At 36.7% G+C, this 21,768-nt stretch overlaps 1 protein-coding gene and 1 long non-coding RNA gene across 10 annotated transcripts in view; one reads left to right on the top strand and one right to left on the bottom strand.

The window, feature by feature from the left end:
* Nucleotides 1-17,237, top strand: part of LOC123754323 (uncharacterized) — a 58,208-nt gene extending 40,971 nt beyond the window's left edge. Inside the window, exons 3-4 of the long non-coding RNA XR_006772375.2 lie at nt 703-887; nt 16,930-17,237. This is a non-coding gene — a long non-coding RNA (uncharacterized lncRNA). The remainder of the gene's footprint in view (nt 1-702; nt 888-16,929) is intronic.
* Nucleotides 1-20,329, bottom strand: part of LOC123754322 (zinc finger-containing ubiquitin peptidase 1) — a 32,687-nt gene extending 12,358 nt beyond the window's left edge. Inside the window, exons 1-11 of one of the 9 annotated variants that reach the window (XM_069326404.1) lie at nt 20,121-20,291; nt 18,449-18,578; nt 17,573-18,337; nt 15,500-15,635; nt 15,066-15,172; nt 11,620-11,788; nt 10,958-11,081; nt 7,379-7,520; nt 5,591-5,682; nt 3,990-4,117; nt 3,599-3,657 (exon numbers count right to left, since the gene is read on the bottom strand). In XM_069326404.1, the coding sequence (XP_069182505.1) occupies nt 3,647-3,657; nt 3,990-4,117; nt 5,591-5,682; nt 7,379-7,520; nt 10,958-11,081; nt 11,620-11,788; nt 15,066-15,172; nt 15,500-15,635; nt 17,573-18,337; nt 18,449-18,508 (1,734 nt within the window). In that variant the 5' untranslated portion in view covers nt 18,509-18,578; nt 20,121-20,291 and the 3' untranslated portion in view covers nt 3,599-3,646. Of the gene's footprint in view, nt 1-3,598; nt 3,658-3,989; nt 4,118-5,590; nt 5,683-7,378; nt 7,521-10,957; nt 11,082-11,619; nt 11,789-15,065; nt 15,173-15,499; nt 15,636-17,572; nt 18,338-18,448; nt 18,579-20,097 lie in introns of those variants that run through there. The other 8 variants (XM_045736614.2, XM_045736619.2, XM_045736613.2 and 5 more) reach the window with 8 other exon arrangements.
* Nucleotides 20,330-21,768: the final 1,439 nt, after the last annotated feature.

Here is a 21,768-nt window from a genome sequence, read left to right as displayed (position 1 = left end):
TCCCTAATCCTTATCCTGACCCCCCCTTCCAAGTGCTATATAGTCATATTAGCTTGGCACTTTCCCCTGATCTCCTTCCCTCCTCCTGAGAAATGTTTGTTAGTCACCCAAACAAAATTCTGAAATGATTGAAGGAACCCAAAAGTTTAACTGTTTCATTAACTCTGTGCATGCAGTAAAGTATATCTGCACACTTTCCTTCTATGAAAGGCTTATATTCTCGGTTATGTCTTCTATGAGGATGAGCAACGGTGTGAGGACAGTACATTGTAGAACCAAGTTCTGCACTTTGAAAACCCACCACCCAACTCTACCCGTTTTTTCTTTAGCTTTTATTTTAAAGGCTATTTTATGGTTACACTCAAATGTTTCTGCAAAACCTGTATATACAACATGCCTCTGTAATTTTGTCAGAGATCAAGTAGTTGCAAAGATCTTCCTGCTCTAAGACTGTGAGGATCTGGAGTATATAACTCATTCCTTTCCATATAACCATTACATTGGCATTTTAGCACCCTCTTAAAAGCCTTAATGATGTGTAATGTCAGTGTAACCAGTCTGTAGTTTTATGCCAGTGTTTTATCACCTTTGTGAAGTGGGGTGATGTCCACAATTTTTAGGATCTGCAGGATGACATGTATCTCCAGACTTTTCCTACATATTATACCAAGTGCCAGGGCTAATGACATTCTTCACTTCCAGGAATCTGACCCAGGAAGCAAGTGCATGAGCAATGGGTCTATTTCTTTTTTGAAGGCTGTGGGAATTTTCGTAATATATGACATCTGCCTTTCTGCGCAGGCTGAGCAGTTAGGCACATAAAGGAAACAACCATACGTGGGAAAAACTGGCCAGGCTCCCCAGGATACAAGAAGAGACATCTTGTGGTAAGTGGTGCTAAGTAGTGGACCCAGACAATGAATATGTACATACTCCACAACAGGGTTGCTGATGCTGTCCAAGCAGTTCATCGTTTGATTGTACTATCTTTCTGGTGGCCTTTCCTTCAGTACGTTAGGGATCTTGAATCCCCAGACTGCACGTTGCCTCTATTCTACCAGATTCTAATCCAGGCCTCTGGTAGGTGCTCATGATTTATTATAGCTTTGAATGGTAACCAAGATTTGAAGTATTCCAGGTGGGAATACTAGGCCCTGGGAAACCCTACTAGAATTCACACAAAATTAATTTATTGTGCATACTTCATTTTGACTGTCATATACTATAGAGTATACAATCACTGACAAGCAATTTGGTGTTAAAACTGGATATATATTCATCATTATTGAACACACAAATGTAAAACTTATTATAAAACAAAATGAAAGTGAGAGAGAGGGTGATCATGCAGCCAGCCTCCCCTCCTGCCTTATATCCTGAGTGTGGTAGCAGCACTTTACACCTACTTGTGTATCATGTCAATTTTCTGCCCAATGGAAATGTATTTCTACTTTTTCTTATTATCTTCAGCACCATTGTTGTTGCTGTATGACATAGTTAATACATAGTTAATAAAAAAAAAAAAATTAAGGTGCATATAATGTGTTAACTGCTTACACCATTGTAGACTCGGCCAACCAAGCAGCTCTGTTGTTTGAAGGCATATTATGACTGACTTCAGAACATTTCCAAATCTATTTTGGTAATATTGTCAAGTTATTACTGACTGACAACAATACTTTAATAATAATTTATTTGTATTTTTCTCTTATGTATTTTTTGAGTACTTGAACATGGCATAAATTTTTTTTTGGCATGTGCAATCCACAGTAATATTTTTTAATTTATTTATTTTATTTATATATACTGTACTGTACAAGAGTTCTTACATTTTTGTACAGCCACTAGCACACGTAGTATTTTGGGCAGGTCCTTAATCCATTGTTCCCCGGAATACGACCCGTCAAATGGTTTAACAACCAGGGTACCCATTTTACTGTTGGGTAAACAGAGGCTACAGTTAAGGATTGACACCCAATATATCCTCCCCGGCCAAGATACGAACCCAAGGCCAAAGCGCCAGGCGAGTGTCTTACCACTACACCACGGGGACTGATAGACTGATATGTAGCGCAATAATAGATTTCCTTTTGGATGTCTTTTGAATTATTTCATTATTACTAGTATTTTATAATACCTGTACATTACTGTACATAAAATATAAAATATTGTCATATTATAGTTTGTTCAAAAGCATTTTATGTACTAAATAATAGTTAATCAGATTAGGTTGGCAGCTAACATGGCTGCATCCTACCGGTAGCTAAGGTGAACAATCCTCACTAAAATGAACATTTGTTTGATCCACTGAACAATTTGCTTCAAACACACTGTTCAGACCATGAAGGAATAAGAGAGAAGGCTCACCGAGTCATAGGATCACTTAAGGCCTGAAATTTTTTAATATGGTAGCATTTAATACAGGTTAAAATGAAAAACCTTTAATTGATTAAAAATGGTTTCTAAGACAAACTAAACACATCAAATTAAACAAACTGTATAAATAAAATATATTTAATAAATATATTCCAGAAGAAATATGGTATATTAACATTAATATATATTGTACAACTAGTTTTATGGCAGGAGGCAGCTTCTTTAAAATTTAAATCGTTACTCTTTTAGATGTAACTTCTCCAGGAGTACTTCTGGTGGTGTACACAAGTATCTGTTGAGAGTTGTCAACCAATCACAGGTCTTGACGAGTGAGTAATTACGTAAGTGTAGCTACAGGATGAGAGCTACGCTCATGGTGTATTGTCTTCCCAGCACTCTTTGTTTATAACACTTTGAAACTACTGACAGCTTTGGCCTCCACCATCTTCTCACTTAACCTGTTCCAACTGTTTACCACTGTTTGCAAAAGAAAACTTTCTAATATTTTTCCAACACCTTTGTTTCCTTAGCTTGAATCTGTCTTGTTCTTGAAGTTGCTGGTTTAAGTTCCTCTGTCAGTTTCGTCTATTTCTGTTATTTTTTGTAAGTGGTGATTATATCACCTCTTTCCTCTATCTTCTAGTGTCACCTGAGGTTGGTGTTCTTGAATATTTTTAGATCTGTGTGAAAGTTGAAGCACTTGTAAATGAGATCTGAGGAAAGTGTAAGTTGTTCCCTGATAAAGATGAAGTGGATAGTATCATCATCTACTGCCTTTATATCAAGGAATACCATTTCTGTTTCACTCCATTACAGCAGCTCAAAAATTTCTTCACTCAGTTTTGAATTTTCATCATTGCTAATATTTTTCAACAAATGTGTTGACTTCTCCATCACTTTGTACAGACAGGTTTTGCTGCTTTTACCCAGAGATAGAGCACGATTTATTTTCAATTTACGGTGTTTTGGTAACATCGGAAGTTTCTTTTTCTTTTTTTTCTTTTTCTTTTTTTTTGCAGGGATATTCTTGCGTGGGCCCTAAGCCTCTGGCTGGCCCACTAAGTGTTGCTTGTTTCTGTTTTACTTGGGCAGAGTATGAGTATTTATGACTTGTATTGTTACTTCAGTATGATTTTGTCCCATGTGTTTAACAACAACTTCTGCTCTGTTGAATCTAAGTAGAAATCTTAACAGGTTTGTAACTGTGCACTGTGTTAGATAATGTTCCAGTGGTCTGTCGGGCATGTTTCCACAGTGCTGATATTTCCTCTCATCTTTCATCTGGTCAGAGAAAACCAAGACAACATATTCATGTTATTGGCATTGATGAAATCAGAGCAGTTAGCCTTGGGAGTTCTTGGCCTGCTCCCATAGTGATTCTATCCTAATTTTATTACTGCACTCTAAAGGGCGCCCCCATCCATCTATGCCTTCTTTTGCATTATGGCACACTAAGCAATTAATAAAAGAAAGCACCAAGTCATGAAGGCTTTAGCACTGTATGTCATAGAATAATCAAGATGCCAATACAAGAGCAAAAAGACATACGGACAAATCCAAATAAAACAAGTCTATAAAACAAAAAGACATAATTAAAATCCATAGAATCTAACCCTGATGCTGGAGATATACAGGAGGCTTGAACTCTGAAGGCTTGGAAAAATAGTCAAGGCACCATCGGAACAATTCTGGGTGGGTCCCATCTGCTCCTGTTGGTCGATGGCAGTCAATCAACTGACACCTGGAGTTGAGGGCTATGTCAAACTTGTGAAACACAGACTTGTTATTGAATTAAATTCAAAATTCTCCATACTTTTTAATAAATTATCACAATTCAGTTATTTTACTTGAAATCTTAAGTTCCAGAAATTAAATACTGTACACACACACACAACAATGACAGATGGGTTCACTCTCAACTCGTAATTGGGAATCCTAGGTTTGAGTCCCTGGTGGGACAGAAATGATTGGACACATTTGCTTTCACCAAATACAGCTGTTCACTTAGCATTACATATGTACCTGGAAGTTAGGCAACTGCTGTGGGGGTTCAATCCTGGAGAAGGTAAAGGCAGTAATTCAACCATCGGGGACCTCAATATAAGCCTAAAGTATATACAGTGACACCTCGGCTTATGAATGTCCCTCTTTACGAACTTTTCGGGTTACGAGCCCAATTTCTTCATAAAATCCGAGTCAGGTTATGAACTTTGCATCAGGTAACGTAGTTTGTTGATATGAGTATGGCCGACCTAGTGCGTGGTGGCACGACGACTGCGCCTCAGTTTACCAGTACCTCCCACCTAGCAACAATCGAGCTTGAATTCTTTGTAAAGAATTTCAGTGTTTTTCGGATTTTAGTGAATTTGAACATAAAGTAATTATTATATATCTGGCCATGGGTCCTAAGAAAGTAAGTGGTAAGGTTAAACCTAAGAAAATAGTTGTGAGTAGAGGCAGTAGAGGATGCGCCTTCCTCATTAAGAAAATGTGTAAAGTATAGGAAGAACTGCAAAGTTTTGTTGAAAAAACTCACTCAGATAAAGCTGTAGCAGGCCGTTGCATTGACAATTTGAATGACAATGTGATGTCTCACTACAGACAAGTATTAAAATGTAAGGGAAAACAAATGTCTTTAGACAGATTCTTAGTATGACAAGCAAGCAGTGAGCCACAACCAGGTCCTAGTGGTACTCCTGAAAAACTTAGGAGATAGAGTACTCCAGAGAAGTCATCACTGCCTGATGTTATAATGGAACGGGACTTCCCTTCCAAACACCTCTCCTCCTCCCCCCTCCCTCACCGTCTTCCATATGCCAACAAGAGTCCTCAATAAAGGTAAGCAATAACTTGTACATACTTTAGTACTAATGATTTGGGTGAATTAGGTATAAAATTTACTTTGAAAATAATATTTTTGGGTGTGGAACGGATTAATTCAATTTACATTATTTCTTGTAGGAAAATTCTTTTCGGTTTACGAATTTTCAGGTTATGTACTATCTCTGGGAACGGATTAAATTCGTAAGCTGAGGTACCACTGTATATACATAGGCTACAATACCCCGACAAAATGTATTATTACTGTATTTATTACAGCCAGTTAACATACAGTATATTTATATAACTATCAACAATTTATCCTGTCGTTTATTTTTAATTTCTGGAACTTATGATTTCACATAAAATATTGCTCATATTACTATTAATTCACCTGATTCTGAAGGATGAGAGTAAGGTTACAACTTCTGTTGCACCAATCCATTTCCTCGTGTTGGATAACTTACCACCTAACTGCTCACATCCCTGTAAATAAAAGTAACTTCAATAAAGACAAGAGGTATCAAATAATGGCGTTCATTTACTGTGCCACACTACAGTATTCACTGGTTGCTTGGGTTAACTGGAAAAAATTAAACCAGATTTTCAAATAATTTTTTTTCCACTGGTGAACACAAAAGCAGACAACTATTGTTAGCAGACTTGGAGCTTTCCCTTTCCACATCTCCTCTTAATCCTTAAACTGCACAAATCATCATATGATGTTTGACATTGAACTCAGTTTTTTAACATTTTTTGAAACGTTTTCAAATGTTTTGTGCATAATCTACTAGGCAAATTCTTCAACTTTGTCTAAATGATACAAGTGTAACTTGAAAAACAAGAAAAAATAATTAGAAAATTTAATATTGAAAACGTCAGATTTTGAAATCAGCTACAAAAATATAAAAATATCACCAACTGTTCATTTGGTGTTATTATGCTCTCAGAATAAGCATATGATCTTCATTTTCATATACAGTATTTAGAATACTGTATAGGTTTTCAGTATAGTTTACTGTAAACAAATTTTGTCAGTATGACATTTGAAATATGCGCAAATTTAGACAACAAAAATTTATAACTCCAAACATTTAGAATTTATGAAAAATTAATTTTATAGGGATTCTAGAACAGACAGCTGTACACACTATATGTAAAAATGGTGAGAATCGGTCAGAAACTAGATTTTTGTATACTGAAGTTGAAATTCTAGTTATAGATATAATTGAAGTTGAAGTTATTGACAATGAATAAGGCAGTTTTAATTCACGAATTTATATGTATGCTGTAATAAACATTGTTTGGCATTCGTACTCAAGTATGTGAAAGTTGTAGGTCAATGTGTTACAATGACAAATGTAAGGAAATGCTTAATTAGCTCAAAGTCTAAGGTACCACCACCAAGCCCTTTGAGTAAAAAATGTCTACCGATGACCAGAAACAGAATCTGGGCCCCCCTCAATAGGGGCTAGGGAATCTGAGGATCAAGCCAGAATGAAAGGAAAACCACCAGAAAGGCAGAGCCCAAAAATAAGCAACTGGAAAACACTGGTAATTCTGACAAAAGCTATGTATACACTTGCTGTCCAGTCCCAATTACTAGTTAGTTACAGGTGTCCACCACCAAATGGCAGCCCCGGCAACTTGAGCCCCTGTCAGCTGTTCCCATCAGACATGCACCACTCACATGTTTGATGCACACAATACAGAAATCACAAAAGCTTAGAAGGAAGAGAAGGAGGCCGAAGTAGAAAAAGGTAAGAGAAAGTACGAAGAAGCAATGACGAAATGTCAACGCCAAAAGCCAACAAAAGAGGCCTCACCATAATCAACAGACAAGAAGCAACAGTATGAGGCACCAAAAGACTGTCTTTCAATACATAAAAATGTAGCAGCTTTAGTAATCTAGTGCAATTCATACTACTGGGAGCATTAGGGCATGGGTGAAGGAATTATTATGTAGCTATTCTAATTTGTCAAAATATTGCTCAATTTCTTCCCAACCCCAATAATGTATTCAAATGATTATAAAATCATCATAACCATTACCTCCAGGGGATACATCACTCAGTAACAATATAGTTATGAACCTTCTCTGCACATAATTGAAACAAGCAAATATGCAAATGCCTCTCTATCTAGGATAATTTAATAAAAATTTAAGTTAACAAACACTCACTTGTAGATCAAATCCATTTCTCCATGCTTGCTCAATTAATTTCTGGATTTGAGATATTGAAGGCATCATGTTTGGTCCAGAAAAAAGTCGAGCATAGTAGCCTGTATGATGTTGTAGAGAACTTAGCAGCATCTGTATATTTCTGCAAAGAGTTGTGCACATATTAGAAAAAATCATATGTTGAATTTAATGAAATGCCCTTTTCTGAAAGGTACTCAGTAGCTTTCTGGTGCTTATGCATTGGTACTGCAAAGTCTAAATATAGTGCCAGTCCTCTGACACCAACATGACCTGTTGGGAACCTGAACCAGAATCTGGCTGTCAGAGAGGCACAGGGAGCAATGGTCTATGAGCACTTTACATTTAAAGTACTGTACTGTATGTTATAATTGCCATCGACCGGGAAAAGAACCAGAAAGATAGACAAATCAAAACAGACCGCTGTCTGGTTAAACTTTGAATCTACATCCAAAAATATCACAATAACTCTCCTAAAAAGAAAACTAATCAGGCAACCCTTCACAAACGGTGTTTAGTTATTAGGTGTGTCATTTGTGATTATCAGTTAATTAGCCATTTCCTTTGATTTACTTGTGTTTACCTAATGTTGGTCCTTAATACTGAACCGGTCACATTTCCTTAATCTAATTAGATGTATGTATGTCTGAGTAATTGTATATTATGCTTTAATATACACTGGTGTATAGTTGAATTAGTCTCTCATTCCTTCCAGTCTAAACAAATCACCTAGTGCACATGTGATTTTGGGGAAATTTCAGGGAGACTGCTATTCACAAGCAGTTAAAGGCGGCACGTAACAATGACCTCAGACTAACATAGCACATATCAGTTCGGATAGCTTCGAGAGCCGACGAGGCTCTCCACAGAAATGTCTCTTGTGGTACCAGCACAAGTGCACTGCAGATGTAATGAGGGGCCAGCCCCCACCCTGCTTCCCCAATCTCCCACTTGATCCACTCATACCCACTTCCTCCTCCCCCTTTCATTTCATTTCTGACTTTATTTGATGTAACTGAAAAGGAATTTTGTTTTACCTAGTTTGCTTTAGTTTTTAACAATGTGCTCTATGTTAGAACTATATGAAATGACCAAGCTGTTCTCAATGGCAATCTCCTGCTGCCTAATGGTGTCTGTCTGATAGTAATTTGCTTTGGAAACTTTCAAAGCTTCAACAAGGAACCAATTAGGGTATCCTGCTTTATTGAGTTGACTGTATATTTTATTGATTTCAATGTCTAACCACTGAGGACTACAGATTTGCAATGCTATTGAGAAAAGACCTGAAGCAACACTACTATTCACTTTCTTCACACAATTGCTGAAGTACTGTAATGGAGAAAGCTACGTGTATATGTATCTTTCCTGCAAACGATGAAGCGCAGCGAGGTGTTACTCCTTATTACCGAGATGTCTAGAAAGGGTAATTTATCATCTGATTCCCATTCAACTTTAAATTTGATACTGGTAACTAGTGCTTTCAGCCTCTCAAAGAATTCAGAGAAAGACCCCCAGTTATCCTTCCAACATGTAAATATGTCATCAATGAATCTGTACCAAATCATGTCTTAAGGGTTGATCTAAGAGAGGATGCATGTCTCTGAGTACTGTACTCCACATACAGGTTAGATAACACTGGAGATAAGGGACTACCCATACTACAACCATATTTTTTACGGTAAAAACTGTTTCAAAACAAAAATACGTTAGTAGATACACACAACTGTTAGTTCTGTTTTCTTAGTTACTGGAAAAGGCAAAATATGTTGGAAAGTTTTCAATTTGTCCTCAAGGAATAATAGAACATCATCAACAGAAACCTTAGTGAAAATGTAGTTAACATTCAAATTTAACTTTCCATTACTACAGTCCAAGTTCCAAATTTTACTTATAATAGAATCTACTTTTATAAACAATAATCCAAATTTTAATATCTCCTCAGGGCAATGGTTACCAGATTCAATAAGCAATTATGTAACAAGGAGGTTATTACCTAATGCTTACACCTCTCCCCAGGAGACCTGACTTGACGCCATAAAAGCAGCTGCAGCTATTATTCTCGCTCACTGTTACCGGATTGGGTTGTAATATACAGGCCATGTTTCCTTGTGTTTTCAAAGCAGTGGATTATCAAAGTACAGTATTTTTATTAATTAGCGTGCTATTGCACTTCATTCTCATTTATATCATATCCATAGGAGTCAGGCCTAAGGGCAAATGGATAAATGACTTTCATAGGTAACAAATGTACATCTCTGGGAGAAATACTGTAGTCTTAAACTTGTTTACTGAAGTTTTATTTGTATTTTTTAGCCCTCTTAAGCAGATGGCATGATTATACTGTAGAAGTATGAAGAAGTGTTACTGGTGAGCTGGAGAAGTGCTTGGTTCACTGGAACCTAAGGACTGACATACCAAGCAGTAGCTATTCATGATTCAACTATAGGGGAGTAATCACAAAATGCAACAACAGTACCATGCTCAAAAGCCTGTGGATATAAAAGGTATGCAGATACAGCATATGTGAATGGACAATCAATACCCATTATTTATTTTACAGTTTATATGACCCAAATTCATATTTGAGTCAAGTTTTAGATTATGCCAGCTATTCTGGTCTGTATCCAGATGGGTTCACATTGTAAAGGCTTACATGAACAAAGTACAGTAAAACATTAATTGCACAAAAATTTTTTTACTGGATTAAAATGTGTTCAAACCAACCATAAATTTGCTGGATAGACATACTGTACTGTATATTCTTGGTTCACGCCTATACAACCTTACTTCTGTGCAATGTTGTCACATGTCTCCCAACTTTAATATTTTTTTTTCTAATGAACAATGACAACTATTACCCGCTATGATATTTGAGCATTAGAAAGATCTCTGGTTCCGAGTGTGACCTTTAGTGAGCAAGGGCCACAGCTTAAGGGTCAATGTTGTTACGTTTGGGTGGGAGGCCACCTTCACACCATGATACCAGAAACTTAGAGTCCCAGGCCTATCAGTTCCTCCAAGTCACAAGTCAATGGTACCCTTGTTCTTACATGCTTCATCAGATAATACACCTCATCAATACATATATGTTTTCCCATACTATATATTTTTAATGAATATCAAGTTTGATACACCTGTCTTGCAATACAAACTGATATCAAACATCACTATCACTTAAGATCACTGGTCTAAGGAACAAGAACAACCTCAAAAGGAAAAGGAACCCATTCCCAGGAGGATTAAGTAAGTCTGTGCATGACAAGAGTAACAAGCCCATTTCACACCAGAGGTCTTTTTCCTTTCATCCACAGCAGCTATCCTTGATGCATCATAAAAAATGCACATTCTTGACAAAGCAAATTTAATTATTTATTTACTTTCAAGTTCAATATCCACAAGTAAAATTAAAGATCTCATAACAATTGGTATAACTTTTATGTTTGAAAACCAGACTGGTCAAGATATTTATGAATACAGTATAGCTACGAGTCTAGCATATGAATCTGGAATGTAGAAAATATGATGCACACGTTACTTATATAAAATAGATTATATGCTCACCTATAACCACAGCCCCAACCACGGTCACCGTAGGTGGAGCCATAATGATCAACGGTGGTACAAAGATACGTTCCTTTCACGTTGTTGCCACCTTCGCTGACTGCCTTAATAGGCCCCAGGAGACCTGAGACAAGGTAACCACACACCACTTACTTGGGTGTCCAACACACATTCCTTCCATTATCTACAACTACTATATATTTTGGAAAAAACAAATAAAGAAAAAATCTAATTCCCACATCAACTATATCAAATATATTTGAGAACATAACCGCTCCAAAGACAATTGGCACTCACAATAATAATACAGGGAGAGAAGTCAAAGGAATTCTTGAGCAATTGGCAAAATAACTAGATATAACCTAGTATGAAAAAGTTTAAAACCCAATGAATATTTTTCCTTTAGGAATAAAGCAACGAACTCTAGCAACTACACAAGACAGATGTTTGTGACCAAGAAAATTGGAGGAGAGACTACATAGCCTTGTCTAGTGGAGAAAAGAACAAAGTGCATCAAAATGACATTCAAAAGAAATATGGAAACTAGGGATTTTTAAGTCCAAGTGAAAACCTCGGCTTAATGTGGACAGAGAATGTCTTGTTTGTAAACATCTACACAGTAGTATCAAGAATTTTTTTTTAAATGCAAAGCCGCCACTTACCTTTTGTACACGAGTGTCCATCATCAACACCGTTCTTTTCAGCAACTTTTAATTCAATTTGTCTCTCATAATAATCTGCAACTGTCATTTCCCCCGCATAAACTGCTCTCTGCATGTTGCTTAGAGACTGCTGTGAGAAGTTTCCTTCATTATCCATGCCATACTGAGCCTACAGATAACCACAAAGAATAAAAAAATAAGTTAAGAGCAATATGTTGTTATTCTACCTACAACTGTCAAGGCAACACACTTTTCATTGGCAAAATTGAAGTCCAATATGCTAGAATTGGATTTGAACATGTCATACAGAACATCTATATAGAGTACATACTTATAGCCTGCAGTATATTTTAAAACAAGAGCAATAAGGTGATTATATTGCAATTACAGAAATAGTACAGCCAATAATAAATCCAAAAAATAGAAATGGCCTTCTAGACTATCTCAATACAGTACAGTATTTAACACTTTCGCGCGCCCTGGGATGGTAAAAAAAAAAAAAACGGTATGTGCGCGCGGCGTTTTTGCCCGCGTAAGCGTAAAAACAAAAATGTGTATACTCTTTTTACTTTCCTGACCTTAGTTCTCGAGCTACGTATTTCATTTTGGTACCAACGTGTTCGCAATAAAATTCTCTAGAAGAACGTCAATAAAAAGAGTCACGAAACGTATAGGGATATCAGCACCAAATAAATAACTACGAAGATGACTCGCCGTGAGCGCCCAACAGCAACAAAATGTTTTTACTCTTGAGATCGTTATCACCTCCACACTTGTCCTACAGCGTTAATTTTGGTATCAATGGACTCGCAATGAAATTCCCAACATGGTGATATGAATATAAACGTAGAATAATGATTGCGGCCCACCCGCAAGTGTGTGGGAAGTGGTGAAATTATTACCCGGTATCGGTGACGGGACGACATGTGCGATACGGCGCTTTGAAAGTTTATACTTATTTCACTCTCCTGACATTATTATTCTATGTACGTCATTCATTTTTATGTCAATGTGTTCGCAATAGAATGTTCTATGAGCCCGTAGGTAAAAAAGATCAACAAAGCGTAAGATAGAATAGCGCCAAATATAAAACAACGCTGGAACATATCAGTGAGCGTCAAACACACACGAAATGTTTTTACTTTTGTTATGTTTGTCAAGTTTATACTTGTTGCACACAGTTATTTTTGGTTGTACATTGATCGGAATAAAATTCCCTAAACAGACATATGCATATAATACATGATATGGGGGAAGCATTACCAGTATAAATGGCTAAAGTCACCCACCTGCAACCCGTTTGGGACACTCATGTAGACACACGCTACACCCAAAAAAAATCTATGAAGGTTCGAGTCTACTTATGGCAGTTTATGTGATACAGTGTTCATTCTGGTATCAAAATACAAAATACATTACCTGTATAAACGGCTAAAGTCACCCATCTGCAACCCGCTTGGGACACTCATGCAGACACACGCTACACTCAAAAAAAATCTATGAAAGTTCGAGTCTATTTATGGCAGTTTATGTGATACAGTGTTCATTCTGGTATCAAAATACTTGTTTCAGTTTGTAGTTCATGCGATTTTCAGAATCAACTGAATCGCTGGAGGTTCAACATTTGAGTCAGAGTCATCTGACAAAACCGTCTCGTCAAATGGCAGTGTGCCAGACATCTCGGGTTCTGATTCGGTTGCTGCTTCAGCTTGAGGTGTTGAAGTGAACAAGGGCCGCCTCACACCAGATGGTCCAGGAGTTTGCATGGCGTCAGCATAGGCAGGACCTGTGTCATCATTTATGTCTGGAGCGTGCCACAAGTGTTGAGATACTGTTGCTGTTTGAGGCAAATCTTCCGGGTCTCAGCACAATAGGGTCCAATTTGCCACCTCGTGGAACTGTAGCAATGTTAGCTTTTTTTGATCAGTTGTGTTGTATTTGTACAAAACAAAGGCATTATGCAAAGCCATTTGCAGGAAATAAAACGTTATCTTTTAGGTCCACTTGTGAGTTTTCCGGGTAAAATGGTAATACCATTTGATCGAAGTGGTCCACACCTTTCATGAACTTATTGTACCATGCAGCCTAGTGGTGAGAAAGAGAGCCTCATGGCGCGCAGTTTGAAACAAACCCAAAGTAAATCGGATTAAAATTTAATTTTATACAAATATTTTAAGAGGACATAAATTTATGTCCACCATGCGGAAGCGGTGAGGTGAAACAGGACTCAGGGCGGAGTCCTCATCAGCAGAAAGTGTTAATATATGCACACATTAAGATGTAGCTCATTTTCAGCAAGCAAACTAGTCCATAGGAGCCCTACAAAGTACAGTGTGTACAGTGCTGTGAAATATTGGTGAAATGATAACTGGTTTTACAAAATTTTTAGTGGAGGTTTGATCAGTCCATCTGATCTTGCTTCTTGACTCAAGTCATTGGCCTCCAGCTGCAAGTTACTTCACTTTTGTTGCTACTTCCATGGCTCCTGCTGTGGCAAACTGTGTACCCACTCTTCAAATATGATTTCTTATTACTTGCACTGCAGCAGCTTCTCAAGTTACTGTTTGGCTAAAACCAATCCAGAAATTGAATACTGTTCTGTCTCTCTTTCAGAAATTCTATAGCTATCTTATGGAGTGTATTTTCATCTCCAATCATTCATGAAGTGCGTTTCTATCGTTTCTATCTTGTCTATTAATCTTTTGTAAGGAGGTATATCATAAACTTTTTAGCAATCCAGGAAGATGCAGTCTACCCATACTTCCTTCTTTTGTCTTGTCTTATTTTGAAGATCCTGTCACAGAATTCATTACAGTTTGTTAAGCAAGATCTTCACTCTCAGAAGCCATGCTGTGCATCTGTTAGAAAATTTGTAAGCATCATGGCCTACTCCAGTTCCCCTGGTTGTAAATGTATTATCAATATTCAGAGCTATGCTCTTGCTCTAGTGGCAATCCCAGCATTCTGGGGTGGAAGGATCTAGGGGGAGATGAAAATCTCCTTGAAATTGTTAGCCAATTTTTCCAGATGTTTCTTCTACTCCCAGTATCATACTAAAATTGGCATTCCATAGTGGGAGAGAAAGTTACAATGTGTTCTGCCATCTTGTACAAAAAGGTCTAGGCACCCAAGGTGGTGTTAAGGCAGAAAGAAAAGCAATATGCTGTCCATGCCTCACATTTAGTGTATAGGATAAACTAACAACTTCTGGCATCTACCCTGCAAAACCTCTGCCACATTGTTTTTTGTACTATTTAGTTAGATTTTAGTTAGATGATTTCCTCATGTGCTCCCTAGCACCAATACACTCTGACCTTATGGGGTCATTTAGATTACAATAGAACAACCTTATGTTCTTTGGTAAACTAATTACCTTGAAGTCATATACATTACATAAACCTTGTACCTTCTCTTACATTTAGTGTTTGATATTTACGGTGACATACCCTTAATAGAGAAAACTCTTGCTGTTCCCTCATGCGCTGAACTTCTTTCTCTTGTTTCTCCAAGTCTGTAACAAGGCGTCTTTCCCATCCTCCCTCATCTGGAGTAACTAGACAACAGATTGTCATTTATTTTTAAATGTAATTGTTTTTAAATATTAAATTAAAATATTCTGACACCTAACAAGTTAAAATTATACTTTTTAACACCAAACTAATGCATAAATTAATGTGAATCACATTAAACGTTAAAATGTTCAATCCCATCAAAGAAATATATGTTAGAGAAAGGATAAACACACTTTAAACTACCCATCATTCTAAATGTGCAATGTTTAAGAAAATAGATTCTTGAATCTATGTTCTGGGCTTCCTTTTCATTTATCCATAATGTTATGAAAGCTAAAAAAAATAGACAGAAATCTAATAATACCTACCAATGGATGATTTACGTGAGAAGTGGGTATCAATATGAGCAGCAAGGTCGTTATGAGAACCAAACCCCGCTCGACTACACACTGGACAAACACCAATATCACTATCTTCACTTTCCACAGGCGTTTCAACATCGGACTGTTAAGACAATCATGAGTAAGCAAAAGTAACATAAGGATAAAAACAGAACAAAATACAGAACAGAACAGAACAGTACAGTACTGTACTTTTATATGTACAGTAGACATTTTTAGTTTACAAATAACCCCATCCATTCAACATGTGCACACAAGACCTCACTTCTCAAATGTACATATTGTAGCTACTGGTACTTGCATAATCACTTCCTCCATAGGAATGCACAAGTGCACAATCAGAATTTCAATTATAATTTAAGAAATGCATTTGAAATTTATTTTAGATATAACTTTGTCTCATATTACATCAGTTTACTTTACTCCCAAGGCATTATTATCGATTTAATAATGATTTTATTACCAGAGCTATTATCAACTTTATCTATCACAGCAGAGTTGTTAAGAAGCACATTCATAATGACGATAAAAAGCAGTGGTTGCCATCATTAGTAACTAAATAGCCCAGAATATTAAATGTTAGCGACAATAAAAACAAGGATTACTCCAAATACACCGAGTATTAAATCGGTATTTACCAATGAAGAACTTCATATTTTATGTACAAATGCCTGGAAAGAAACGTTGTTGTCTTGCCTATATACTGAGTTCTTTGGGGCTTACAGTCCCCAAGTGGGCATTTAAAGGCATAGACGACGTTGGTCTCCTTTAGGGCGTTCTGCTTGGTATCTGGAGAGTTTTTCACGAGTAGATTGGCCGTTTTTTTGGTTTTATGATATATTGTCAACCATCAAAAAAAAAATGGCCAATCTACTCATAAAAAACTTTCCAGATACCAAGCAGAACACCTTAAAGGAGACCAACGTCGTCTATGCCTTTAAATGCCCACTTGGGGACTGTAAGCTCCAAAGAACTCGGTATATAGGCAAGACAACAACGTCTCTTTCCAGGCGCTTTCTCTTTCTTAACCACTGCACTGCGCAAAGCGCCTTTAGGCGCTCTGAGATTTGTGCTTTTTGTTTTTTAATTAGGCTATATTTTAATACTTTTAAATGTTTTCATTACTCTTTGTGTTTTGAAATGGAAATAGTTGACTTTGGAAACATTTTGACATTAACTTTACCTGAACAATTATAAAAATAACAAAAATATATCCTTGAGAATTGCACCAAGACATTTTTGCCGAAAATGGGTGAGCAGTGCAGGGGTTAAGCTTGATATCAACCAGGTATCAACCAGGCGATTAACAATGCATAAGCAACAGGGCTACATCAAGGAACATAAAATCTCTTCTCCATCACCAGAGAAATCTTAAACAACACAGATATCATCGATAGGTACAGTGATAGCAGGCGGCTCGACATCAGTGAGGCACTACACATCAAAAAGTCAACACCAGCAATCAACAGCCAATTAATGCACAACTATATTCTACCCACTTCAAGACCCCAAACCAATATGGAAGCAACAAGAGGAAGTATGGGCCAATAGGCCTTCTGCAGTTCTCGTATCCAATTTATATTCATTGTTCCGTGTTCTGTCTTATGTTTGTCATAAGTCTGTTCACCTTACCCAAAACTTTGTACCATATCACCTCACCCAAAATGAGTATATGTTCGATGAATCTGTGTATAAATTAAGTCTTTGAAAATGTAATAAGCATTACGAAACGTGCTCAGGCGTCAGACAATAAAAAAATGAATTTTGGAGAATTGATATTTTTATTACCACCGACAGTGAAGAAAAAGATAAGAAATATTGAGAAAATGTTAGAATTATTAATCTTACCTTTTCGGTCATATTCAACAACATAATATTATTATTATTATTATTATTATTATAATTATATATATATATATATATATATATATATATATATATATATATATATATATATATATATATATATATATATATATATATATATATATATATATATATATATTATATATATATAAAATTTATATATTTTTTTTTTACCTTTGAAGGACTCAGGATGTCCTTGTGCTCAATGTTGACGTGAAGCTCAAGATCTGGGCTACATTCAAATTGCTTCATGCATACAGGACAAGTAAAGATGACTTCTTCCTGAGGGGTAACAGCTGGGAATGAGGGAGACATCAGGTCAAAATGGGCTCTATTGACATGCTCTTCAAGCTTAACTGGTGAATGCTCTTTCATTCCACATATTGGACACGTTGTCACCCTGGCATCTAACAAGGGGCTGCGCACACCCGGACTTGCTAATCTGTTTCGTCTCTCCAGTTGATTAAGATTAAGTGATAATTGGGCACGATCTGGTGATCCCTGATTGCTGGAATTTCCCCCCTTGCTATGAGAAGGGCTTAGGTTAGCATTATAATTGTCATTATCATTTTCTTCTACTGTAATCACAGGCACATGATTGTCCAATGGTTTATTATTCAATCTATCTTCTCTTAAAGGGCTAGTGATAATAATATGGTCACCAAAACCATTTGTTACCATTAAAGTATCATCTAAACATTCATCTTGTGGACTTAAATAGTCCAAATGGGCAGAATTAACATGATGAATCATTTCATCTGGGCTTATATCTCCTAAATCACAGAAAGGGCACGATGATGTTCCTTCTATATGAGCAAACAACATGTGGGACCGCAAGTCCTCATCCGAAAGTCCGTCCAAACCACACACTTCGCATGAATAAAGTGCTTCTGGCATCTTGGCAGCCATGATGAGAATCCTCTTTCTGTGCTCACACTTCTGAAATAAGTCAAACAAACTATTAACTGAAAATAACAAACATGTACATATTCTATGTATCTCACTTGCACTTACAGTATTGCACAAAATTCTATTGGGACAGAATGTTACTCTGTTATATGCTGCAGGCAGTGTGCTCTTTCCAGGGTTCACTATATGCTTCATCCTCATTCAGCATTACATACCAAGACATTTTCCACTGGCCAAGGTAATATGTAAATATACGGCTGTGTATGATTTCCTGGAATATAATGGTTTCACTATCTATATTTATTTGAAAGTCAAGTGAAAGTTTTGGTAAATAAATAAATCTCCTGAGCATGAAAAACCTTTTCCAATGCCATATTACACTACTTATACACTATTAGAAAATGCCTTCCCACCATAAGGAAGTGGAAAATGGAGTAATAATGATAATATAATGTATAGTGGACATATATATATTGGTTGATCAGTAATTTTTGGGTACTGAACTGTATATTCATTATGAAAATGAAGATGCACAAATTATTATTTGATATACCTGTACAGTACTATTCATAAAAAAACAATGTTCCATTACAGTAATCTGTCTTTACAAATGTTTTAGTCACATAATTCACATTACATTGTTGTTATCACAACAACAGCCAACCCTCACTCAGAATGAGGCTAGCTTTTCAGGGAAACCTTGTGCAGAATAAAATCAATCATATATGGGAAAAAACTGGGTTAGGCCAATAATCCACTGACATTCACAAGTTTCTCCTATCTTATTAAAATATGAATCTAAATACTGTATTAGTAAATAATCCCATTTTCGAATAATAAATACCAGTACACAATGAAATGCAGAATACAGTACTTCGGAGGTGTCATAATGTAAGAAAGTAATTCAGTGTAAAACTGATGATAATGGCAAGTACTCATACGAATAAGGATATCTCATCCCCCAACATCGTCACATTTTCTAAAAGCATTCATAAATCCAGTGCATTGACATTTTGCTCATTTTCCATGGCATAAACAACTATATCATAGCAAGAATTGTGAGAGGCCAGTGTTCTACTGTAAGCCCATTCTGGCCATGATTACATAGTCATTGTGATCAAGTGTTTGGCGAATTTTAATCCATGATAATTTTCTTTAATATGTGTGATTTCATAAGTTATCCCATTTCCAATTGGCTCCTAATCTAATCAGCTTAGCATATTAGTGTATCCAAAGAAACAAACTGCCACTTTGTACACAACATTATTTGTTGACACTTCAAGACTCTTTACAAAATACACAAATATTCTTGAGGTGAAAAAACTGTATAATTTGACACTAAAAAATAGTGAAGCAGATTCCATTATAATGGAGGTTTACAGTTGCCTTTCTCAGTATTGTGACCTGCTTCACTGAACCATATTTATTAAGTTATTAAACAAATTTCCTTAATTTTGTGGGCTAGTTATCTACGAATGACAGCAATATTATTAGGTGTTTAATGTGAAGAATCGTGGAGCAGTAAACAAATGTGGAGTTATCTCAAGCGTGACTATATAGCGTGAACATGAGACAGGCAGCAAGTGGTGCCAGGACCAGCAGGGTGCAGGTTAAGGCTCGGGCAACATGTGTCTGGTGCCGGCGCTTGACCAGGGTTGGCACTGTACAAGTCTGCATGTGAGGCGGGCAGGAGTGCCAGGCACCCCTCCACCCCCACCACTCCAGGCCAGCAGGGCCACCAGGGCCCAGGACATGACCTCTGCCGCCCACGGGGCCACCACAACACTCACCCTCGTCAGCAGAACCCACTCACCCACCACAAGCGTCGACCACCTTATTAAACACCTCCACAATAACCGCTGCTGCCTCCTGCATTGATTTTTGACCCGCCATCAGCTGTTTTGAACTTCCCGTTTTCTGGTGGGGTTCCCACACTCCATGGAAGAGGGGGGAAGGGGGATGGATGGGGAGGGGTAGACGGGAGGGGGATGAAAGGGGGACTCCCTGTTGGTGGCTGCCTCTGTCATGTCTGCCCGAGGGCCGGATTTACACGAACCCTTTCGTATGTTTATATACATATGCGCTGGCTTATGTTCGCTGCTGTTCTCGTCTTCCAAGACACTATTATCACCAAAACCGAGGAAATAGAAATTGATAACAACTTAAGAATAGGAATATATTCATGGCACTTGATTATATAATTAGCGCATGTCTTCAGATAATATTTAATCAAGTTCGTTTTGCTAAGCAAGCTTGATAATCCAGTCGCATTGTTTATTAATCTATTTTTCAACAAAACTGCAATGAACTGACAGATTTTATAAGATATTAACAAGCTTAGGTATACACAGCAATGTGCTGCTACCTTATATCTATATGAAGAATTATAACGTGTAAATAAAAAATTGGCTGTAAGTTCATTTAATATCCGCGTCTCACAGGCTTCACGGAGAAATTAACACGTGATGAATATGAATTGTATGACATTATAGACATATAATGTATTACATATAGTTATATGACATTGTAGACAATGTATAACCACGAGGGAAAAATTAAACAGGAAATTACTTAAAAATACTTTCGTGTTAAGCATCACATCAACAGAAGTATATTATGATGTGTTAATTATTACGAAAGTGCCTAAGTAATTTCATGTTTGATTTTTCCTTCGTGTTTATACATTGTTATATGTATACATTTTCAGATTATAATCGTTAATATGTAAGTATCTCCGAGTGAAATAGTGTATGCGTATTTGTTATTTGCATCACAATATAAATAATGAATTATTATAACTTCCCTAATTTTAGAGTTTAAGATATGCAACTTCACCAGTGTAATCACTCTCATCAATTTATGTTGTAGTTATTATGGTGAACTCAATTTCTTTTTTTACAATATTATGTTAAACTCAAATTCTACTACAATTTACTTATTAATACTTTCACTTTTATTGGATTATAAATAGTTATAAATAGGAGCTGCATCGTATGGGCCAATAGGCCTTCTGCACTTGTCTTTATTCTTATGTTCTTATTAAGGATAGCCACCAACACACATAGCCAGATATAGCCAATTTACATCAGATTAAGATTAGGATACAAATATATCTGGCAATACGGTGTTGTCAGTAAGGAGTGTAAATTATGTAGTATGCCGCACGCCCACACCTTAGAACATTATGTATTAGAGTGTCAACTTATTGATAACTATAGAAATAAAGAAATAAGTAGTGTACCACATCAAATTGTTTGGATGTGTGATAATGTTATGATAGACATAATACTTAGGAGCTACAAGAATTTGGTCCCACGAGAGTAACAATTATATGCTGTGCTTACTATGTTAACCTGCAATGTTAAATGGGATTCTTGTAATGTTATTTGTCTATTTGTACTCACTGAATTTGTGCGCCCCTTGAGGATCTTGAAGTAGAGGGGGGTAGAAATAGCCTAAGC

Source organism: Procambarus clarkii, chromosome 18, assembly GCF_040958095.1.
Source record: "Procambarus clarkii isolate CNS0578487 chromosome 18, FALCON_Pclarkii_2.0, whole genome shotgun sequence".
NCBI classification, from domain to species: Eukaryota; Metazoa; Arthropoda; class Malacostraca; order Decapoda; family Cambaridae; genus Procambarus; species Procambarus clarkii.
The sequence above is the reverse complement of the archived record's forward strand: the minus strand, read 5'-3'. Positions and strand labels throughout refer to the sequence as shown.